The sequence below is a fragment of the Alligator mississippiensis genome, chromosome 3 (genome assembly GCF_030867095.1).
Source record: "Alligator mississippiensis isolate rAllMis1 chromosome 3, rAllMis1, whole genome shotgun sequence".
NCBI lineage: Eukaryota > Metazoa > Chordata > Crocodylia > Alligatoridae > Alligator > Alligator mississippiensis.
The window spans coordinates 273,166,620-273,188,040 of NC_081826.1; the positions used below are offsets into that span (position 1 = coordinate 273,166,620).

The following is a 21,421-nucleotide window of genomic DNA, read 5'->3' on the forward strand; positions in this document are numbered from 1 at the left end:
GGGTCGGACCCAGAGGGTAGTAATTGATGGAAGTCACTCATCGTGGTGTCCTGTGACCAGTGGGGTCCCCCAGGGCTCTGTCCTTGGACCCATACTGTTCAACATCTTCATTAATGATGTGGACACTGGAGTCAGAAGCGGACTGGCCAAGTTCGCCGATGACACCAAACTTTGGGGCAAAGCATCCACACCAGAAGACAGGCGGATGATCCAGGCTGACCTGGACAGGCTCAGCAAGTGGGCAGATGAGAATCTGATGGTGTTCAACACCAATAAATACAAGGTTCTCCACCTTGGGAAAAAAAACCCGCAGCATCCTTATAGGCTCGGCAGTGCTATGTTGGTTAGCGCTATGGAAGAAAGAGACTTGGGGGTCATCATTGACCACAAGATGAACATGAGCCTGCAATGCGATGCTGCGGCTAGTAAAGCGACCAAAACGCTGGCTTGCATCCATAGATGCTTCTCAAGCAAATCCCGAGACATCATTCTCCCCCTGTACTCGGCCTTAGTGAGGCCACAGCTGGAGTACTGCGTCCAGTTTTGGGCTCCACAATTCAAAAAGGATGTGGAGAAGCTTGAGAGAGTCCAGAGAAGAGCCACGCGCATGATAAGAGGTCAGGGAAGCAGACCCTACGATGACAGGCTGAGAGCCCTGGGGCTCTTTAGCCTGGAAAAGCGCAGGCTCAGGGGTGATCTGATGGCCACCTACAAGTTTATCAGGGGTGACCACCAGTATCTAGGGGAACGTTTGTTCACCAGAGCGCCCCAAGGGATGATGAGGACGAATGGTCACAAACTACTACAAGATCGTTTCAGGCTGGACATAAGGAAGAATTTCTTTACTGTCCGAGCCCCCAAGGTCTGGAACAGCCTGCCACCGGAGGTTGTTCAAGCGCCTTCATTGAACAACTTCAAGATGAAACTGGATGCTTATCTTGCTGGGATCCTATGACCCCAGCTGACATCCTGCCCTTTGGGCGGGGGGCTGGACTCGATGATCTTCCGAGGTCCCTTCCAGCCCTAATGCCTATGAAACCTATGAATCCCAACACACCCCCCACCCCCATCTCAACACACATTGGTATGAAATCAGAGTCCCACTGAAATCAATGCCAAAACTTGATGTCTAAATACCCTTTCCTAAGGCAAAGGGAAAGCGCTGTGCAGTTTTACTTTGCTTGTTGTTAGCTTCTCATTCATACAAGCAGCAGCATCAAGTATAATTCTGAAAACCTCTTTGGTTGGATGCATCCAAGTAGTTCCATGCAGTGAATATGTAGTTCTATTTAAATTAAATCTGGGCCAAAGTGTGTGCATGTGTGCACACACACACACAAGCTCTTATGCTGGGCAAGTAACCAAGGACCTCCTCTGTTATCCACAGGGGATTTAAACCCCCCCTTACCTTTTCCTCTATTAAAATTGAATCACGACATATTGAATACATTATACTTCTCATTTTGTCTGAAATCAGTGGGTACTTGCTATTAATCTAATGGCTTTAAGCATGCAAAGTCAGGAAAAAATGAAGTCTCAGATTAACAGAGAAGGGATGCAGCAAGGAGCAGTCAACTATTTAGACTAGGCTGCCTGCTTATACTATATGGCAGTATAAGATGCTTACTATACGTAAGTAAAAAAAAATAAAAAAAAATTAGTCTGAGGGTGAAGTAATGATTTGAAACTTGTATAAAGTTGGTTAAAGATTCAACTGTAACACACTTGCTGAACAGAACTGAGTTAAGGGAGGTATTCAGCAATAAAGAGATACAGGATTATACAACTTTTAATTAAAGGTTCTCCACACACTTGATACATTAAAAAAACCCAACAAACAAACTTAACCTGTATACGGTGTTTCTCTCTCTCTCTCCCCTCCACTTATTTTATCATATTGAACACTGGATATTCTCAATTTCTTTGATATCAAAATCAGAAAACATTATACTGAAATGCTACCTATTTCCACAACTACTAAAGTTACTGCATCATAAAGACAGTCTATCACTAAGTGTTTGCAGTCTAAATGAAACTATCCAGTGCCGAGTTGTTATGGAAAAACCTTGACTAAAAGAAGTTAAAAAAAAATAGATTAGTTTTGTTAATATTAAAGTAATGTATAACGTATTTGCAAGAATATACTGTAAGGCAGTAAAATTATTCTAATTATTTATTTCCAACATATAGTACCACATATTTGACTTGTGATGGAATAAGACTGACAAGGATTTCAGAACACTTTTCTTTAATACAATATAATATGCACATAAGTTTGTAGAAATAACTTTGAAAGGTTTTCTCCTCCTGCAAAGTGTTTCCATTCAATTTTAGATCAATCCTAGGCTGAGGCAAGTGGTAGTCTATCAGTTTGCAAATCCTCAGATCTGTTTAGCAGAAACTGAACTAATTGAAGCAGAACTTCATCATTAAAGCCTTTTATATTATTTTCTTCCACTGCTTCATATAATGGCTTACTATCTGTTCCCCAACAGATATTCTTCCGAGGGTTATTTTTATCAGCTTCAACTGTAAGCGCTAAGGTATTCAGCTGGTAACAAAAGAAAGCAAAATATTGTCCATCAGTGACCACAGCCTGTGATACAAAGGGATGGGTTACATCAGCCTCACTCCAGAAGCCTGCAAAATGAAAGTACAGCTTAGTTATACAAGAAATAAAAAGCATTCCAATAAGCATACACAAGTCAAAACCAGGTGTTACTTATAGAAACAGCTACACACTTTTTTAAGGAGGAACAAAAAAAAAATTAAGACTACGGTGTGTAATCTTACAACTGCTTGGAAAGTGACCACATGCACAAAATTATAAAAGTTGTGTAAAATTTTAAGAGACTTCTTTTAAAGATAGGGATGCAGAATTCTCACGTTTATGTGCACAGTTCACATTAAAAGGGAACATAATCACCACACATGCATGGATTGTTAATAAACCTGCCAAATTTCTCTCTTGTACGAAACTGCACATTTAAAAGTTAGATAACTAATGCATGAATTTCTGTACGTTTTACTAGAAAAGTAAAATCAAATCAAAACTTTGACAGCCTCTTCCATTTATGAAGCAATGAAATTTTATACAACTATTTATGTAGCGAGATTTTTTATGAACAATGGATTCACCAGATCACATTAAGCATCGTCTATGGGCTTTGATATACTACCTCGTAGTCGATATGAGATAGTTTGGCATTAATATTTATGCCGTTATGCAAGTACAGTAACATATGCAGTGTACAACACTTAACACAGGCACCTACATTTCCTTCAACAGTGTTTACATCTAGAAATAAAATTTAAGGCAGCTAGGTAAAGCCTCACAGTATAGAATTATATTACCAGCACTAGTATATGATGCCAATTGCATCTATACATGTGCTTCAGGGTGGAGGAAAGGGGGGCGCCTTAATTAGAGCAGCTAACAGATATGCTAACAGCTGCTCTAATTAAAGTGCTCACAGTGACGTGTATTCAGCATCCTATGCTTCAAAATGGCAATGCAGGCACTTTAACTAAAGCTCTTTAGAGGAGCTTTAGTTAACATCCCCCGCACCATTTTGAAATGCAGGGACACTGAAAACATGCAACACAGAGGCTGCTGAAGCATGCTATTTAAACACACTCCAGCAAACTTGCAGCAGACTCAATTAATTGAGTCTGCTCTGACTCACGCTAATTGGTACATGTTGGAGAAGAACTCCATCACATGTATGAATGCCCAGTAAGGCTGAATTCAAGTATCAGTGAGTATTACTGAAATCTTTTAAGAGCTATTTACACAGATATTAAGTTTTAGGGGCATTTGAGAGAAGTAGATATCATTACATATGCACAATTTGATATAGAATCAACATATTGCTTTACAAAGATGTATAATTAGGTATTTTCATCACTGTAACCTAGGACAGGGTGCTATTACTTCCAAGTTATTAGCTTCTGGCACTAGAAACTGGCAACTAGCTAATGCCATCAATTACCTTGTGCTATTTATACCAAAATTAGGGCATTTATACATATACTTTTTCATTCTGTGATGCACTGATCTCCAGCATGTCAGAACAGACTTGATTAATCAAGCCTGCTCTGCACGTGAGCCGACACACACTACGCTGTGTCACTTGCAGTTGTACAAGGGGTGACATACGCATCAGCACAGAGAAAGTAGCAACAGTGCGCTTTTGAATTAATACATCTTCAATGTTTTTTAGTTTAAAAAGCAGACTGCCACTATTTTCTGAGTGCAGACATGCATTTCACCGCTTTTACAACTGCATGAGTTGCAGCACCAGGCACTTTTCAGAAGCACCTGGTACTGCAGCACATGCATGTATAAAAGTGCCCCTAAAGTTCACTTGAACCTTGGCTTGTCTTTAAGGTTGAAATCTTAGGGAACTCTTACAGAGACTTCAATAATGCAATTAAGAGTCAAGATTTGTGAATGAGATAGCTAGCTTAGGTCCCCACAGGATCTCTCAATTAACATTTTTTTAAATCAACTGAGTGCAGATAAGAAGTGTACTAGTGGTAATAAAGGGTCAGTTGCAATCTATGCACCTTGGGAAGTAAACTCTTTAATCCATTAGAAGTATATTAGCATGTTTATCTATACACTTAGAATTTAGTACAAGACACGTTAGAAAGGCCAAGCATTAACAGTAACAAGCAGCTCTGTATTAAGGTTTAAGAGGGCCTAGTTTCATTCGCATATCAACGCCTCTCATGTTTCATTGTACATATAGCACAAGCTCATAGGATTGGGTTCTAGTAGCTTATTCTACTGATAGGCTCAAAATATCAGATGCTCTGAAAAGATTTTGCCTTGCTTGCAAGAGCTTGCTACGCACCGTGTTTTAGAAAGCCAGATTGTTTGTACCATGTTTATGCTATTCTGTTTGCCATTCTAATCTATTGTACATTAAGTAATGTTTTTCTTCAGTTTTGTTACTTAGAAAGCACTACATATTAAAATTTAGGGCCTTTCTTTTTGCTACAAAGTGAGTTAACTCAGCATCAAGATCTAGTAGACTGTAGCCAGGCAAATACTGTAAAGCCAAAGGAAAAAAAAGACTGCTCTTGCTGAAGCCAATTTGTCTCCATAATGATGTTATCCTCATTTTCAGAATGATGCCAGCTATTAAAACTCAGCTCTGATCCATCTCTTTATCCTGGAGAAGAACACCATCTGTCTCTGAGAAGACTGGGCTCAGCCCTTTGCAAATATGGCTGTCATGGATTTCCAGTAAAGAATGGAAAGCGAAATATGAAGGGCCTACAAACCAACTCAGAAATACTGTTTTTCCTCCAAAGACTTTTTACTTGAAGCTGTCAGATACCTACTCCAAGAACCTAAAACAAGATTGTACTTTACTTCATTTTGACTCTAGTTATACAAACAGCTTAAGATCCAAATATATTACCATACTATAGTCCAAAAGGAAGTTGGACTGGTTTAAGAGAACGGGAATTTATTTTCAAAACATTAAGTTTACAAATGCTAGAGTTTCTTTATAACAGGTCTTTGTACGGTATAACATCTCGCTCCTAAAAACATAGATCATTACAACAGCAATGAGATTACAGTGGACAAGCCAAGTACCTCAAATTCAACAACTGCTGCTGCTTTAACTATGGTATAGCATATGCAGTTTGATCATCACTAGATACTCTAGCAGGAACAGCATCTCAAAAGATAGCATACTTGAACAATGCAACATTTTCTTGTGGGATGAAGCGAACATGAAAAGAAATTGTCAGTTCCAGCTACTCATCAGAAAACCTTATTTTTGGCATGCAACACAAGCACAGGTTTCCTTTGGTTCTTCCGATATGAAGAAAGTAAAAAAAAAAGTTTTGAAAATGATGCAGAATTCCTAGCAAGAGGTTCAGAAATTTATTTTCCTGAGGCTTTGTCTGTATTACAGGAATAGCTGCTGCTTTATCCATGGCAGTAATAAAGGTGGTCAGTAGGGCTGTGCGAAATTTCAACACGTGTTTAGTTTTGAAGCTGTTTTGACATCTAAACATCATGGATATTCTCTTTGCTTTAAAAGCTATGCTCTCTCACCCCCCCCCCCCAACCCTTTATTTCAGACAAGTTTAAGGAAGAAAGGAAGATTAACTTTCATGCAGAATTGTCCTAACAAATCCAAAAACTGGGGATTGTTCTTTTTTAAAATGTTTCTGAGTTTCAGAATTAAGGAGTGGATATATCAAATTGACTAGCAAATATATCAATATATGAACATTTTAGACTTTCAGAAACTGATATTCTGCCCATTATACTGACTTTAAAATGTCAATTATTTGACAAGCAGGCCAGTCTTCAGCACAGACCCTTTAGAAGGTTAGGTTTATGAGAAGTGTCTCAGAACCAACACATCAACTAACATAATATGCAAGTTCAGATTACTCAAGTGCCATGTCATAAGTTTTGGGCACAATTATGGAGGCAGTAAACAAAATGGACTAGTCATTTCATTGATTTCACATTCACAAGAGAAAGTTCGCAAATAGCAGGGATCAGTAAAGGACAGAAATCCAGATGTTTGCTAAGTAACCACAATTTCATTAACTTCCATAATAGCATCAGGTTTCCTAGCAGCAAAAAGGAAATTGTGATCCACTTTCACTTAAGTAATGTTCATAATCAAGAGCATCTTATTTACATTTAAGGCCAGAGCCATTTAGGCTGATGTCCTTTTATTAAAATGAAAGAAGCCATCCACTTTGTATTCATCAGTGTTTGGTGCTACTGAACTATATAGTGCTGCTCTTCTCTGGTCAGTTTCAAAAGCCTGTGTTAATAATATCTTGTTTAGAAAAAAAAACCCAGGTTGTAGGTGCTTAAGACTTCTACAGGGAGAACTGGGGTAATTATTATGAAAATTAAAGCATGTTATGTAGAAAAAGAAAGTGAAAGTGGAAAATGAAAACAAGTTACACAACCTAGGACAATCAAACTATATATTTTCGTTTCACCTTGATACATAGCTTGTGCTGCTGTCCAAGCAAAGAGACTTGCAATACCATTAGCTCGGTTAACAACTTCAATTTGATGAGCAAGATTTTTTTTTATTAAGTTCTCCCTTTTCAATCGATCAGGAATCAAATGAAATTGTGTGTGTCCGTATCTGCAGGGATCTGCTACCTTTGATCCTAAGGCCACAAAAAGAATGAGAAATACTTAAAAAAAAAAAAAAAAAAAAAAGTTATACACACAGATTCAAGGGAAAACATTTTTCTATATTGAAGTGTCTGTACATCATAGATCACAAGTTACTCCAAAACTCTGACTTCCTCTACCTTGTTTCCTCAAGAAAAAAATAAAATAAAATGAATCCCATAACTGTACTCAGGCCAGGGGTTCAGCAACCCTGCTCTAGTGTATTAAGGTCACCTTTAGGTCTTAATAGGTAGAACTGGGATCTCTGTGTGTATATGGTTATGCTACTCTCTACTGACTAGATGTCCTTTAGAAATGACACCCATGGCCTTATAACACTGACATGCAATTTGTCTTCTGATAGCAAATAGGCTTTTGGCATAGTAAAGGGTTAAAGCTAGGCTCTAACCCAATTCTGCAGGCATTTCGTTTATTAGGGACTAGCTGTAGTTTCCTTAAAACAAAAGCTGCCTAAATCCTCCCATAACAAAATAGCAAAAAGGGGGGGGGGGGGGGGGGGAGGGGGGGAGGAAAGAGTCATAAGACTCTCAATGACCTAGTAACAAAATTGGCATTTTGAAGATGAAGGTTTAAATGGCTCCTTTCTAAAATCTGATGCATCTAACATTATTTCACCATCACATCTGTTAAGAGTGGGATACAAGAAGCCTTGCCTTTTTTTTTTTTTTTCCCTTAAAGCATGCCCAGCATTCACAGTACAGTAACAGTGACAACTGATAGCAGATTTACAGTTGGTACTGGTTCTCACAACAGGCCATTTCCTTCCAATTAAATAATTAAAGTGAATACAGACACACACACGGTAAAAAAAAACAAAAAACAAAAAAAAAATCAAATTCTTCACTATGTTTTTACACAGTGGGGAAAAAAAAAACAAACTTACCTATAAATACCTTGTTTTCATATTGTCTTTTGAACATTGGAAGTTTGTCTGGTGTGTGATTAATAACAGGAATTTCTTCAGTGACTAAATGATCCAAAGGTACAAACTTGATAAAAAAAAATGTAAGGAAAAATAATTATTAACAACATAATTAATTGTCTCAGAAAACTGATAGACGACATCAATTTTTGCTTAAAAAGTAAAAGGTATCAGTCCATAAACATACATGCTCACCCACCCCTTTTGCTGAATTTATAATTTTATTTTGTACTGGTGAACAAAATTTTTGCCCTGTTTCAAGAGAAAAAAATGGGACAAAATGGCACATTTGTCCTAGAGCAGCAGCTCTTCAACTTGGGGAAGACGGTAACTCCACAGACACCTTAATTCCTTTGATGCAATAGTTACCCAGCGTGCCTTTAATGAGGAATGCGGCCTACAGTATCTGGACAGTTCTTCTCTCACTATTCTGGGGCCCAGTTACTCTGCACTATGTGAACACTAAACAAGAGCATCCTAGCCCCATTTCATTCATGAGTAAGCTGAGCTTACTCTTGCTTTAGCTCTCCTCAAGGAGAGAAAGGGAGCAGGCAGTTATTATGGAGCAGCTGACATGGTTAAGTCTGTCATGCCTACTTGTTAGCAAACAAGCTGTTCTAGTAAGTCTCTTTAGTTAGCAAAAGACTTTACCATGAAACAGCTTAGACACTGTAACCATTCCTGCACCCTCAATTACTGTGTTGCAATTGCTAAACTGGAAGAGCTTATCCTTAAACGAAACTGGCCTAAATTGCCCCCGTTTGGTTCCCACTAAAGTGTGGAATAATTAAGAGCACAGACAGTTACATATCTGAGGTGAAGGAAAGTCCCCACCTCCTGTTAATTCTGGGCACACAAATAGCAGCAACTACTGACAGGATTACATGTCTGACTGCAATTAGAATCACAACTAGAAAATGCTGGGGAACCAACATCCACAAGTCTCAGCCTTTTGTTAGAAATATAACTGTAAACTTTTTACTTGGGTAAAATAGAAGTGATTCAATTGCCGTTCTCTGAATAACTGTAGTGCTAACAAGCATTAAGCTCTGGAAATGGACTTCACTTCCAATCAAATAAAATTAGCATTCCCACATTTGTAAGTGAGGAACAAGGCAGAGCAAAACCACTTGACAGTTATTTTGCATTTGACTTCTAGCCTCATCATAATACAACTCAAAACATAAGATATAAGAATCACAGGTTTAAAAAGCGATTAGTAACTTTGGTCTCTTCAAGAAATCTCACATTGGACACCCCATCTTGATAATGCTGACTTCCTCCCTGACCTGAAGTGGGTCAAGTGTTGGACAATTATGAGGGGGAGGGCAAAGAAACTAAATAACCAACAAACCAACCAAAACTAGTAGTTACTTTTGAAATCCTTGGTGTGCATTTTATCTCTTTGGCAAACTGCAGAGCAAGCTTGGATACCTCAGCATATTGTTACATTGTACCACCTAGCCACACTCTTAAGAACCTAAAATAGTTTCTCTTTATCCCCAGCCCCCAAGGTTATGATGGATGACTAGCGCAACTAGTCATCCATCTATCTTTTTTCAGGGGAGGGGGAAGGGGGGAGAGAAGGGAAGAAAGGGGGAAGGAGGACAGGTAAAAACTTTTTGTCGAGTAATATGATTTTGAAAACCTTGTTCTACAAAATAGTTTGCATGTTTCATAGAAACTGTAAGTGCAGGTTAAGCAAAGCTATTGTTAAAAGCTCTCTAGAAGTTTTCTGAAAGACTGGAGCAAAGTCACTATACAGAATGTTAGCCTTACAGACTTAAAAGTACTGTGAGTGCCACTATTTAAAGTCATTCTTAGACATTTAAGTCATATTTTGCTAGACTTCTTTTCACCCATTACTTATCCATAAACTGGCTAAACTCACCTCAAACTTTAGAAGAAAAATTCTTCATAGGAAAGATTAAGGCTAACAGTTAAAAAAAATATTCATTTTATAGGATTTATGAAGCTCCACTGTCTACCTCAGGTGTCAAACTCATCTTGCTCTTAGTGCAGGGCTGGCCCACAGGCCAGATCATACCTGTGGACCTCCCCACCCCCATGCCATATCCAGCACACGGCACTTGCTCCAGCCAGTCTGGGATCTGGGGGGAACAGGCCTGGCATCTTGGACACTTGGGTGTTGCCATGAGAACAAGCCACAGTCTTGGGCTTCTCCCATAGTGCTGCTGGGGCTCCCGCGCCACTGCTCTTACCTGGGTGCTTGGCAACCAAGCTGGCACTGGAGCTCCAGCAGCACAGCAGCTTCTTCCCACAGCAGCCAAGTGCCTAAGCAAAAACTACAGCTCTGCAATCCCAACAGCACCATTAGAACAAGCCTGACCATGAACTTTCTTCCTGATATGTCCACAAAGCACCTGCGATACCTACCGTTTGCCATGGTGCTACTGGGGCTCCAGCTCTGAGGCTCTCACAGGCTTGGTTGCCAAGCACCTGGGCAAGGGCAGTAGTACTGGAGTCCCAGCAGTACTGCAGGAAGAGACAGTCCCCTGGCTGCCACCACAGGAGTAAGACATGGTGCTCCTGGGCTTCCAGCACCACAGGTCTTGCCCAGGCACTTAGCTGCCACTAGGGGAAGGTCCCCCATCAAGACTCTGAATCTGATAACCTGGCCTGTTGGATGCATGTTTGACACCCCTGGTCTAGCTGGTAAGTGCTGCATCTTCTCAACTCCCCAACATATAACTTCAAGTTAGGCTTGAGCCAAACTTGTCTTTACTTAACCCAAACACTGTACACTTTGGCAAAGTACTTTTTTTTTTTTTGTTTCTCATGATTCGATTACCTCATGTGTTCTGTCATGCCTCTACCAATAGCTCCATCTGTTGCTCATTTATATTGCATCCCACGTCTTTGCGTCTCCTCAGAATTCAAACAGAACTCATTTTTATATCAAGAAAGCACATCCAGAGACTGACACTAACAGCACACATGCATCTCACACGATATCACTGCCACTCACCTATTCCAACTCGTATTCCACGGGTATGAACAAAGCACATGCCCAGGAAGTAGAACAGGGGATCTAGATTATTCCCTGGGAAAGGGGGGAACCTGGGTTCCAGTCCCTGTAACCAGAGTTTTCTAGAGAGCAAGTAAGAAAATTATTCTGCAACCCAGAAATAACAATCTGATTCCTGGTCTGATAGAGAAATATAAAACTTTGCCAGGGGAGAAGGCAGGGGGAAATACAAGTCTCCCCTCTCAATAGTCTATTGACTGCTTTCTTGTATGCTCACCTTTTGATCCCATGAACCTTGCCTTCTTTGCTGCCCAGCAGACAAGGTACAATGAGGACAAGTTAATAGGGTACACACACCATGCTGGCTTATGCCTTCCAGGCTTATAGAAAAGAAGCAGAACCTCAACTTAGACCTCAGTTAATTGCTAACCCTTTTGCTATTAGGAGAATGGTAGGCAATACCATCCCCACAGCTGGCGTGGAGTAAACATGGAGAGTCAGGCTTTACATTGAAGTTAATGCTATTATCAGTTAGGCATCCTGCATCAAGCTAATGCCATCCTTCTAAGCAAACTGGATACCACCACGATGTAAGCTCCTTCCACATACCGAGGAGGAGTTTGTTCTCAAAGACGACCCACCCCTAGCCCTACCATTTCCTACAGATCAGTGCTAGGCACTTCACTTCTGAGCCGCTATGCTATCTGGCCGATCCTTGAAGAGCACTTAGGCCCTCTCATTTACTGTATAAAAAACCTGGGCATCCAACTTTGCTGACACAGATAATCCTCTCAGGGAGGGGTAGGAAGGGAGATATAGGTACCCATGAAGTCAGCCTGGTTCTGGTCCAATGTCCTCCTCTATGCTTGGAAGCCCCCTGACATGTTGTAATGCTAATATACGAACATAACATAGTTTAACCAAGTTCATTAACAAATATGTTACACATGTTAATGATGCCTTCATATAGAAAGGTAAGGTTTCCCCAGTAAACTGTTCCATGAGAAACATTCTGGTTAAGTCAGAAGTAACATTAAGGTTACTTATTTATATTAATGCTATGTTTCTTGAATATTTAAGATGGAGGCACTCTTGAGCTTGGGTCTTCTCCTCCAGTGTCTTTCTATACGGCTCAGTACAACCTAGGATGGGTCCATGCCCAGTACTAAAACAAAAGGAATTTCAAATAACAAATAATAAAAGCATGCCTCCGGAAGCTGCTTTGGCACACGAATCTGAAGAAGTGGCTTGTCATCTATCTGAAATCGCACTGGATCAACTCTTCCGCTTCGGTGTCCATGACGAACGACCTCTTCCCCTCGCATCCAATAGAAGTTCACCTGCGGCTGCAAGTCTGAAAAGAGGCACACCTTGGTTTTAACCTGCCCCACATGGGCCCTACTGCACTTATGATAAAATACTTACAGTAACATAACTGGGGGGGGGGGGTGAAAGAGGCACAAGCTCTGGGTGCTGATTAGGAGCGGGTGTCACAATTGCCCCCAGGACTCTGCCATGGCAGGTGCAGCCTTGCCCTACCCAACCTTAGGCCCCCCAAGGCAGCTTCCCACTTAGCAGCACATCTGGAGGGGGCAAGGAAAGGGCAAGCCTTGGAAGAGCAGGCACTGCCCTGCAACCAATAGGCAACTGGAGGGAGGGGAAGCAAACAGGCACCACAGTCAGCTCCTGAGGAGCCCCACAAGGAAGCCACTACAGCAGTAGTCCAGGAAGGGAAGTCTCTTCCCTCCCCTGCCTGCAAGGATTATCCCCCCAGTTATCACACCTCCCAAGTGTTGTACAGTAATTTTCAAGGCAACTAACTGATGCAGCATACACAAAACCCAAATCACGCTTGGGAAGTCAACTACCTTTTGGGCTTGCCACCAGCTCTGCTTGCCTTGAAATAAATAAATGATTCAACTTTGATGGCTCAGTGAGCTCTCCCTCACTTGTGACTTACAGCAAGCAATACAGAGCAAATAAGATGACAGCTTACTTGCATACTTTTCAGTGTGCGATAGTTTTTTTCTGCAAATACGATAATTTGGAGCTTCCAATATGATAATTTCATATTACCTGGCAATGTTTCCCCTCCCCCATGATGCCCCGGGCCTCTGGTCAGGTGCAGCACAGTAGGGCTGTCACAGACATTAGGGTTACCATACATCCGGGTTTTCCCAGACACATCCTTTTTTTTGGGACCTCTGCGCACTGTCCAGGCAGTTTTTTTTTAAAAAGCAAGCAAATGTCCAGGTTTGAGCTCTATTTCTGCTTCCTTCCCCCCCGCTCCGCCATAACTTGGCAACTGCTCACAGGTGAACAAGAGCACGCTTGCATGGGCGCACACATGACAACTGCATGGCAGCAGGGGGCTTTGGGTCAGGAATGAGGGACACTGGCAGGGCTGGAGGGGCAAGGGGCTGTGGGTTGGGAGTGAGAGACACTGGCAGGGCTCGGGGTCATAAGGGACACTAGCAGGGCTGGGGGGTGGGACAGGAGGCTTTGGGTCAGGAATGAGGGGCACTGGCAGGGCTAGGAAGCCAGGGGGCTGTGGGTTGGGAATATGAGGCACTTGCAGGGCTCAGGGCCATGAGTTAGGGACACTGGCAGGGCTGTGGGCTGACGATAGGGGGCTGTAAGCCAAGAATAAGGGGCACTAGCAGGGCAAGTGGCTGCAAGGGACACCAGCAGGGCTGGCAGTGAGTGGCACCACCAAGGTGGGGTAGAGTGGGTCAGGAGTGAGAGGCAGTATTGGGGGGGGGGGGGAAGAGGGGAACTGTGGCTTAGGAATGAGGGGCAGAGCCAGGATACATCCATTCACCCCTCCCCCTTGTCCTCTCCCTCCCCCCAGGCATCTTTTTTGATACTGAAAACAGGGTGGCCGTAGCAGCTGTACCGCCGGCCCCTACCGAGGGTGGAGGTGGCGAGCAGCGGGTTGTGCGCGGCCAACCGGCCGCTGAGGGAGGTGACGAGCTGCGTGAGGAAAGGCCCGTGCAGGGGCTCGTGGGGGCGGGGGCCGCGCACGGCTGGGCGCTGCAGGTAGAAGTGCTCCTGCAGCAGCGCGTCGCAGGCCAGGCCGCGCAGGGCGCCGAGGTCGAGGTCGAGGGCGAGGTCGGCGGGGGCCCGGCGGGCGGGCGGCAGGCTGGGCACGAAGGCGGTCTTGGTGAAGCTCTGGTAGCTACGGTCGGCCCACAGCGCGAAGGTCTGCGGGTACACCACGAACTTGCGGCGCTGGCGCTGCCCGTACAGCTGCAGCTTCTTCTCGATGGAGTCCGCCTCGTGCAGCAGCCGGTGGAACAGCCCCTGGCGCCGCTGCTGCGCCGCCTTGCTCTTGGCCGTAACGGACGCGACCACAGGCGGATAGCACGGCCCAAGTCCGGCCCCGGCCGCGGCCGCAGCCGCGGACTCCGCCTGCACCAGCCGGCACAGATCGAACCACTTTTTGCGGAACGCCGCCATCTTGTGCTGGCCGCCAGCGGGCCGGCGCCTGCCCTGTAGCACGAGGATTGGCCGCTGCGGGTCACGTGAGACACAGCCGGACCAATGCGAAAGAGGCAAGGGGAAGAGGCGGGGCCCCAACTAGAGGCGCTCACCTCCCTTTGACTGCGCATGCTCCGTGTGGGGGGGGGGTTACACGGCGGAACTACACTTCCCGTGATGCCCAGCGCGGGATGGGGTCTTGCTCCCATTCCCAGTGTTGGTCGCGTGGCGGGCGCTGCCTTGTCCCTGGGGCTGCGTTCTTCAGGCGGCGGCTTCCGCAGAGCTGGAGCTCGGCCTCTCTTCAGTGCTGTGGCTGCTCGCAGGGGGTCTGCCCGAGGGGGGAGAGGTGGTCGTGCAGCACAGGTGAGGTCTCTTCCCCATACTCTGATCTTGAAAGAGCAGAATAAAAATGTACAGAGATCTGAGAGTATCACCCATATGGGGAGAGACTACAGAGCCTAGGCCAGTTCAGCTTCCAAAAAGACAGGCTTGAGGGAAAGCATGAACAGACCCAGACACAGGCATGGACAAAGGAGGCGCCTGCCGCAGGCCCGAAAATAAAAAAAAAATTACAATTCCCAAAAAAGATTGTAATATAGACAGAACTGGGCAATGTTACCAATTGAGAATGAATTAGTTAAAGATATCAATGCCACAGGCGTCATAGACTTTTGCAACAAAAAGATCATGATCTCTGGCAAAGCGGGGCCTGGTACATAAAGTTCACCCAGGGCTGCCAGGAGTCTCGGTACGGCACTGCGCATGTATCATGATAATGGCTTACAATATACTAAATGGCAAAGAGAAAGTTCAATTGGGCTTTGTCGCTTACTGTGTCTCACAAGGTAAGAATTAGGGGTCACAAAATTAAGCTAGCAGGTAGGAAGGATACCAAGTTGGGGGAGTGATAGATATGCTGCAGGGTAGAGCTAGGGTTCAGAGACCTTAGCAAATTGGAGGATTGGACCAAAAGAAATCTCATGAGGTTCAACAAGAACAAGGGCAGAGTCCTGCAGTCAGGACAGAACAATCCCATGCACCACTGCTGGCTGGGCAGCAGCTCTGTAGAAAGGACCTGGCAGTTGCAGTGGACAAGAAGGTGAAAGTGAGCAAATAGTGTGCTCTTGTGAAAAGGCTAAGGGCATACTGGGCTGCATTTGTAGGAGTGTTGCCAGCAGAAGTGATTCTTCTCCTTTATTCAGCCACATCTGGAATACTGGGTCCAATTTTGGGTCCCCCAGCACAGAAAGAATGTAGACAAGTTGGAAAGAGTCCAGTGGAGGGCAATGACAATGGTTAGGCGGCTGTGGAGCATGACTTCTGAGGAGAGGCTGAGGGAATTGGGCTTAGTCTGGAAAAGAGAAGACTGAGCTGGAATTTATTAGCAGCCTTCAACTGTGTGAAGGGTGGTTCCAAAGAAGATGAAGCTAGGCTGTTCTCAGAGGTGACAGATGACAGAACAAGGAGCAGGGGTCTCAAGTTGCAGCATGGGAAGTTTAGGTTAGATATTAGGAAAAATTTTCTCACAAGGAGAGTAGTAAAGCACTGGGACAGGTTGCCCAGAGAGGTTGTGAACTCTCCATCCTTGAAAGTTTTTAAGACCTGGCTAGACGAAGCCTTGGCTGGGATGATCTAGTTGGGGAGGGTCCTGCTTTGAGCAGGGGGTTGGACTAGATGACCTCATGAGGTTCCTTTCAACCCTAATTTTCTAGGATTCTAAGTTTAAAACCAACAAAAGAAAGATGCTTTTTGACTCAGTGTAATTCAAGCGTGGAATTCACTGTTACCAGATGTTGTGGAAGCTGACAGTTTAGTCAAAACAGGATTGGACAAATTTTTAGAGTAAAGGGGCATATTGAGCATGGGAGCTAGGGGGTACAATCTCTGAATTAGAACTTCCTAGGCCTATAATGCTGGAGGCTGCAAGTGAGAGATGAACCATGGAAAAAACACGTCATTCTCAGTTCACTCTCCCTCTCAGCATCCAGCCTGTGTCATTTTGTGACACACAGGAGACTGGGCAAGATGGATCTATGATCTAACCAAGTAAATGGCACTTCTTGGCTAGGGACATTCAAAAAGCCTGAGCCTGAATTAGTTCAGTGTTTGCAGGTTAGTCTAACCTGCAGAGAGTGAACCAATTTGCAGGTGGATAGACATTTGGCACATGCCTGCAGTGGCTCAAGCCAGAAGCCCAGGGGTGCTAGAGCAGCCCTCCTTTCCCCAGGGAAGCTGAGCTGAGGAGGGGTGGGGGGCATGTCCAGGGCCCAGCAGACCTGACCCAGCATCTCCCTGACAGCCAGGAGCAATCCTGACACACAGGGCTGCCCATCCCCAGCGAGGAACTCTTCCCCCTTCTCCCTCTTAACTGCCACCGTGGGGTGGGGAGGGGGCCTCTGTGAGGCTGTGTTGCCCCAGAGTGGGCTCTTTCCCCTGTTTCTCCCCCAATGCTGTGAGGTGGGGAAGGGGGGGTCTATGCCCACCTCTGCCCAGCCCCAGAGGTGGACTCTTCCCCCTGTTGGGAGGGGAAACAATTAACTCCTAATTAGGGTTGCTCATAAAGTGGCTGATTCCTCAGTCTGACTCATAATAGGGGGTGGTCTTTTGGCCCTGGACCCGTTAACGAATAGGACACAAACTATCTGTCACTGCCAGCCCACCCGGCAATTAGTCTGAGAGTTGATTGATTAGGACCCACACATGGATAATCAATTAAATGATAATGGTGTATTAAATACATATATAGCAACAAGAGGTAAGTAATATTTGTGCGGGCCAGGAGCAATCCGGGCCCTTTTTCGCGCCGCGCGGGCTGTGGCCAGCAGCCCGGGCACGCCGGGTCGGAGAAAACAGGCGGCACACTAGAATTAGTCACGGACGCGTAGTGGTTGATTCAAGTTTGTTTACTTACACCGAAGATGGTCGCGGTGTAGGCTGGACAGTTTCCCAGGCACAGCTCTGCTTAAATCCTCGTTTGAGGACTACGACAAGCTCGGGTCTCTCCCACGGAGTTGTTGAGGCTCCGTGGATCCTTTTGCGCGCAAGGAAAGGGATACGTCAAGGATTGCGAACGGTGACGGGGAGAGGCTAGAGGCTAATCAGACCTCTGTTGCCTGCTTGAAATGTGCTGGGTCCGATAGGCTCCGCAGCGCTTAGAGATCTTCACACAGCGTGAAGTCTCCTCCTCCTGGTGTTCGTGGAGTCCTCCAACCTGGGCGGAAACCACTCAAGCTTTTTATACGGCTAGCAAGCCAATCACTAGCCACCACATGTGAATAATTTCATGCAAGCCAATAATGGGGCTCGAATTATCATACAAATGGCAGGAACTCTGCAACGAGCATTTCCTAGCTGCAAAGAAGAAATGCACACTGCAAAGAAAGCTACAAATTGGCGGGAAAATAATTCAGTGCTGCCAAAGCGCACACAAAACAAAAATCACACCCTTGGGTTGTGACATCCCCCCTTGCTGAAGGGACAGCTGAATTATGCTGCACGCTTGTCATTCGAGTGATCCAGAGCTTTATCACGAGTCGTCAAACGAACAAACAAACAAACATAAAATTCCCCAACATAAGATTCGCTCTCCTGGGATTGAGTTGCACAATAACCAATACAAATACACATAATCAGATTCATAACAAAACTACACGATCAGGGCTTCAGTGGGCATCATGGCGAAGTCGTACGTCAGGCCCTCACTTCTTCCGATGATGTTATCCTTCTCAGGGCCTCTCTTCACCACGCATTCTGAATTCCGGATCTATAAACAAAAAATTCTCAAAAAAAATAGGTTAACGCATCTCAACATATTTACAAAGTTTCCATGGAACTCTACTATAATACAAGTATTGATCACCCTAAACTACCCTCTCTTGTACGCTCAACTAGATGAAGTTGTCAAGGAGTCGTCGTCTAGCTCTTCTAGATAACGGAAACCTAACTCATAGGCCAGTTGCCATTGACCTGCATCCCCTAAAATCCAAAGTTGCCGCTTATTGAGTCCAGAACGCTGTAGGAGAAATCCAAACATGTATCGCTCTTCTGGTGTTCTCTGTGGCAATGATGGAAGATCGGATTCACAGTGTTTTGTGCCTTGAATCTCGGTCGGGTGTCGACGGTCCCGATCAATAGATAATCTTGGCTCCATCAGGATACGCAGTCGTGACAATTGACGAAGAAGATGCTAGTTAGTCATGCTTAAACTTCCATGGACATGACTTCCAGCCATGAGACTATAGCCTCGTCAGACTCCATTTCAGATTCTTTGTGTAGCTGTTGTAATTCCGTCCAAGCACGAATGCGACTGGTGACGACATCTCGCTCATCTGTTACTTGACTGATCGTGGTTGTAGGGCAAGCTGCTCTTTCGGGAGTTGATGTTGTTATAGGCTGAACTGCCGCTGCGGGAGTCACTGTTGCTGTTACTGTTTCAGGCAGGAGGGGCGGATGCACTCCTCCGCTTGACTCTTTCTTTCGTCGGCAGGAAGGCGTGGTTGGTAGAGGCATCTCCGCATCGCTAGGCGGGGTTGCCGGAGACGACGCTGCGTCGATGGGTGAAGTCGCTGACCGAACTCTCGCGGGTTCCTCCGAAGCTCCACCCTTCTCTTCCGGTTCTTCCACGCGGTCTCCCTCTTGCTTGGCGCCATCTTGGGCTGGCGTTTCAGGATCCCTTCTCTCAGCCGCTTCTTTGACCGCTTGAACAGCCATTCACAGCTGGGCCTTTAAACTTAAATTCTTATTCATTAAATCAGCAATTGTACGGAATGTTGCACTTAACTCTTCCCCCTTGTCGTACCGCGGGGCCACTCTCTCATCTGCGGCACGTTCCTCTGTCTCCAGATCTTTGCGGAGCTCGGATGGAAGCTCGTGACCCCTTAATCTAGATGTCATGAGGGGAGGGAACCGGCCGATCAGCACCGGCTCTTCACTCTCCCAAGCATATCGTAGGCATTGGGCACACTCCCAGGTGAGGGTCGGGTTCACTGCGCCCGCCGGGTTGACTCTGGCGAGGGACACAGTGTCGAGGGGCCTGAACAGGACCCGCTCATCACTCATTATACACCCGAACGCCGCAGGGAGCAAATACACTTCTCTCTCTCTCGGGGCTCCGTCTTCGGAGATTTCCTCTTTTCGCTTCAGCGAAAGGCGTCCACTGACAAATCTCTCACCCATTCCGCCCGCCTGGTGGTAAGCAATATGCGCCTCCAGCTCCTCAAAACTTTTCATTTGGCGTTTGTTATCGTGCCAAGGGCAGTTCTTAACCAATTCTAGCTCTAGCGTGTTTTCTCCTGATCCCATCCTCGTCGCCATGTGCGGGCCGGGAGCGATCCGGGCCCTTTTTCGTGCCATGTGGGCTATGGCCAGCAGCCCGGGCACGCCGGGTCGGAGAAAACAGGCGGCACGCTAGAATTAGTCACGGATGCATAGTGGTTGATTCAAGATTGTTTACTTACACCGAAGATGGTCGCGGTGTAGGCTGGACAGTTTCCCAGGCACAGCTCTGCTTAAATCCTCGTTTGAGGACTACGACAAGCTCGGGTCTCTCCCACGGAGTTGTTGAGGCTCCGTGGATCCTTTTGCACGCAGGGAAGGGGATACGTCGAGGATTGCGAACGGCGACGGGGAGAGGCTAGAGGCTAATCAGACCTCTGTTGCCTGCTTGAAATGTGCTGGGTCCGATAGGCTCCGCAGCGCTTAGAGATCTTCACACAGCGTGAAGTCTCCTCCTCCTGGTGTTCGTGGAGTCCTCCAACCTGGGCGGAAACCACTCAAGCTTTTTATACGGCTAGCAAGCCAATCACTAGCCACCACATGTGAATAATTTCATGCAAGCCAATAATGGGGCTCGAATTATCATACAAATGGCGGGAACTCTTTGCAACGAGCATTTCCTAGCTGCAAAGAAGAAATGCACACTGCAAAGAAAGCTACAAATTGGCGGGAAAATAATTCAGTGGTGCCAAAGTACACACAAAACAAAAATCACGCCCTTGGGTTATGACAATATTGACACTAAACACATTACTCACATGCTCTTATCAATAATACCCTTTACACCTAACTACTATTCTGTCTATATCTATCTAAGTATAATATATCTATGTATAACTATCTGTCCATTCCTTACACTATTATTATCAAGATACAGACTGGCGTAAACTTTATTAAGAAAGGGAAGGTGGATCTTTATAAAACGCTGACCGCTGCAGCCTCTGAGATCCTGAGGGCTATCCAACTCACAAGTCCACTCCGAGCTGGCAGTGGCTTACCTTCCACTCCTTAAACAGGGGTCACTTATACAGAATGGATGGAGAGGAGGGAGGCAGAGCAGGGTGATACTTACAACAATGGGACAAAGGGTTGCTGCAAGTGTAAAACACACCCGGAGGAAGAAAGGTTTGGGGGAGCTGACCCTAATTGCCTCTGCTGTGGAGTCCGCTGAAAGGGAGCAAGATGCTGGAGACCCTCGAGTTACTGGAGTGTTAGACAGCACGCTTCCACAGAGCACCACACACTCCTTCCCGCTCTTCACCTTCAACCAGCTTAGGCACTAAGGCCCACACTGACTCCAATTACACCCTCACACTCTCACTATCTCTCAGTCGGACACCATTGGTTAATCTCCACCAAACTCTCAGTCATGCACACATCAAACCCCCACCAGGCAGTCCCACACACGCGCCTCAAGCATTCTCAGCCCCTCCCCCCGAGCTCCACACACACATACCCTTTTATACAAAATGTGCACGTGGCAATCTCTCGTTCTGCACTCACTACTAAAATGTGCACACAACACTACTTTCAGTTGGCTGACATCATCTTAGCAGGG

At 45.2% G+C, this 21,421-nt stretch overlaps 1 protein-coding gene across 1 annotated transcript; it reads right to left on the reverse strand.

The window, feature by feature from the left end:
• Positions 1–2,158: 2,158 nt before the first annotated feature.
• On the reverse strand, positions 2,159–14,597 carry MRPS30 (mitochondrial ribosomal protein S30). Its single transcript, XM_006269200.3, has 5 exons — positions 14,019–14,597; positions 12,318–12,463; positions 8,082–8,187; positions 6,994–7,170; positions 2,159–2,640 (listed from the first exon to the last, which is right to left on the reverse strand). The coding sequence occupies exons 1-5, from the start codon at positions 14,566–14,568 to the stop codon at positions 2,342–2,344; spliced, it is 1,278 nt and encodes a 425-aa protein (XP_006269262.1). The 5' UTR covers positions 14,569–14,597; the 3' UTR covers positions 2,159–2,341.
• Between the last annotated feature and the right edge of the window lie 6,824 nt (positions 14,598–21,421).

What these genes read in the sequence shown, in the direction of transcription:
- MRPS30 (XM_006269200.3), bottom strand. Translation starts at nt 14,568, where the DNA reads ATGGCGGCGTTCCGCAAAAAGTGGTTCGATCTGTGCCGGCTGGTGCAG. An exon ending in GCTCGCCACCTCCACCCTCG is followed by an intron (nt 12,464 to 14,018) that starts GTAGGGGCCGGC and finishes GCCTCTTTTCAG; the next exon opens with ACTTGCAGCCGCAGGTGAAC. An exon ending in TGAAAACAAGGTATTTATAG is followed by an intron (nt 7,171 to 8,081) that starts GTAAGTTTGTTT and finishes TTGTGGCCTTAG; the next exon opens with GATCAAAGGTAGCAGATCCC.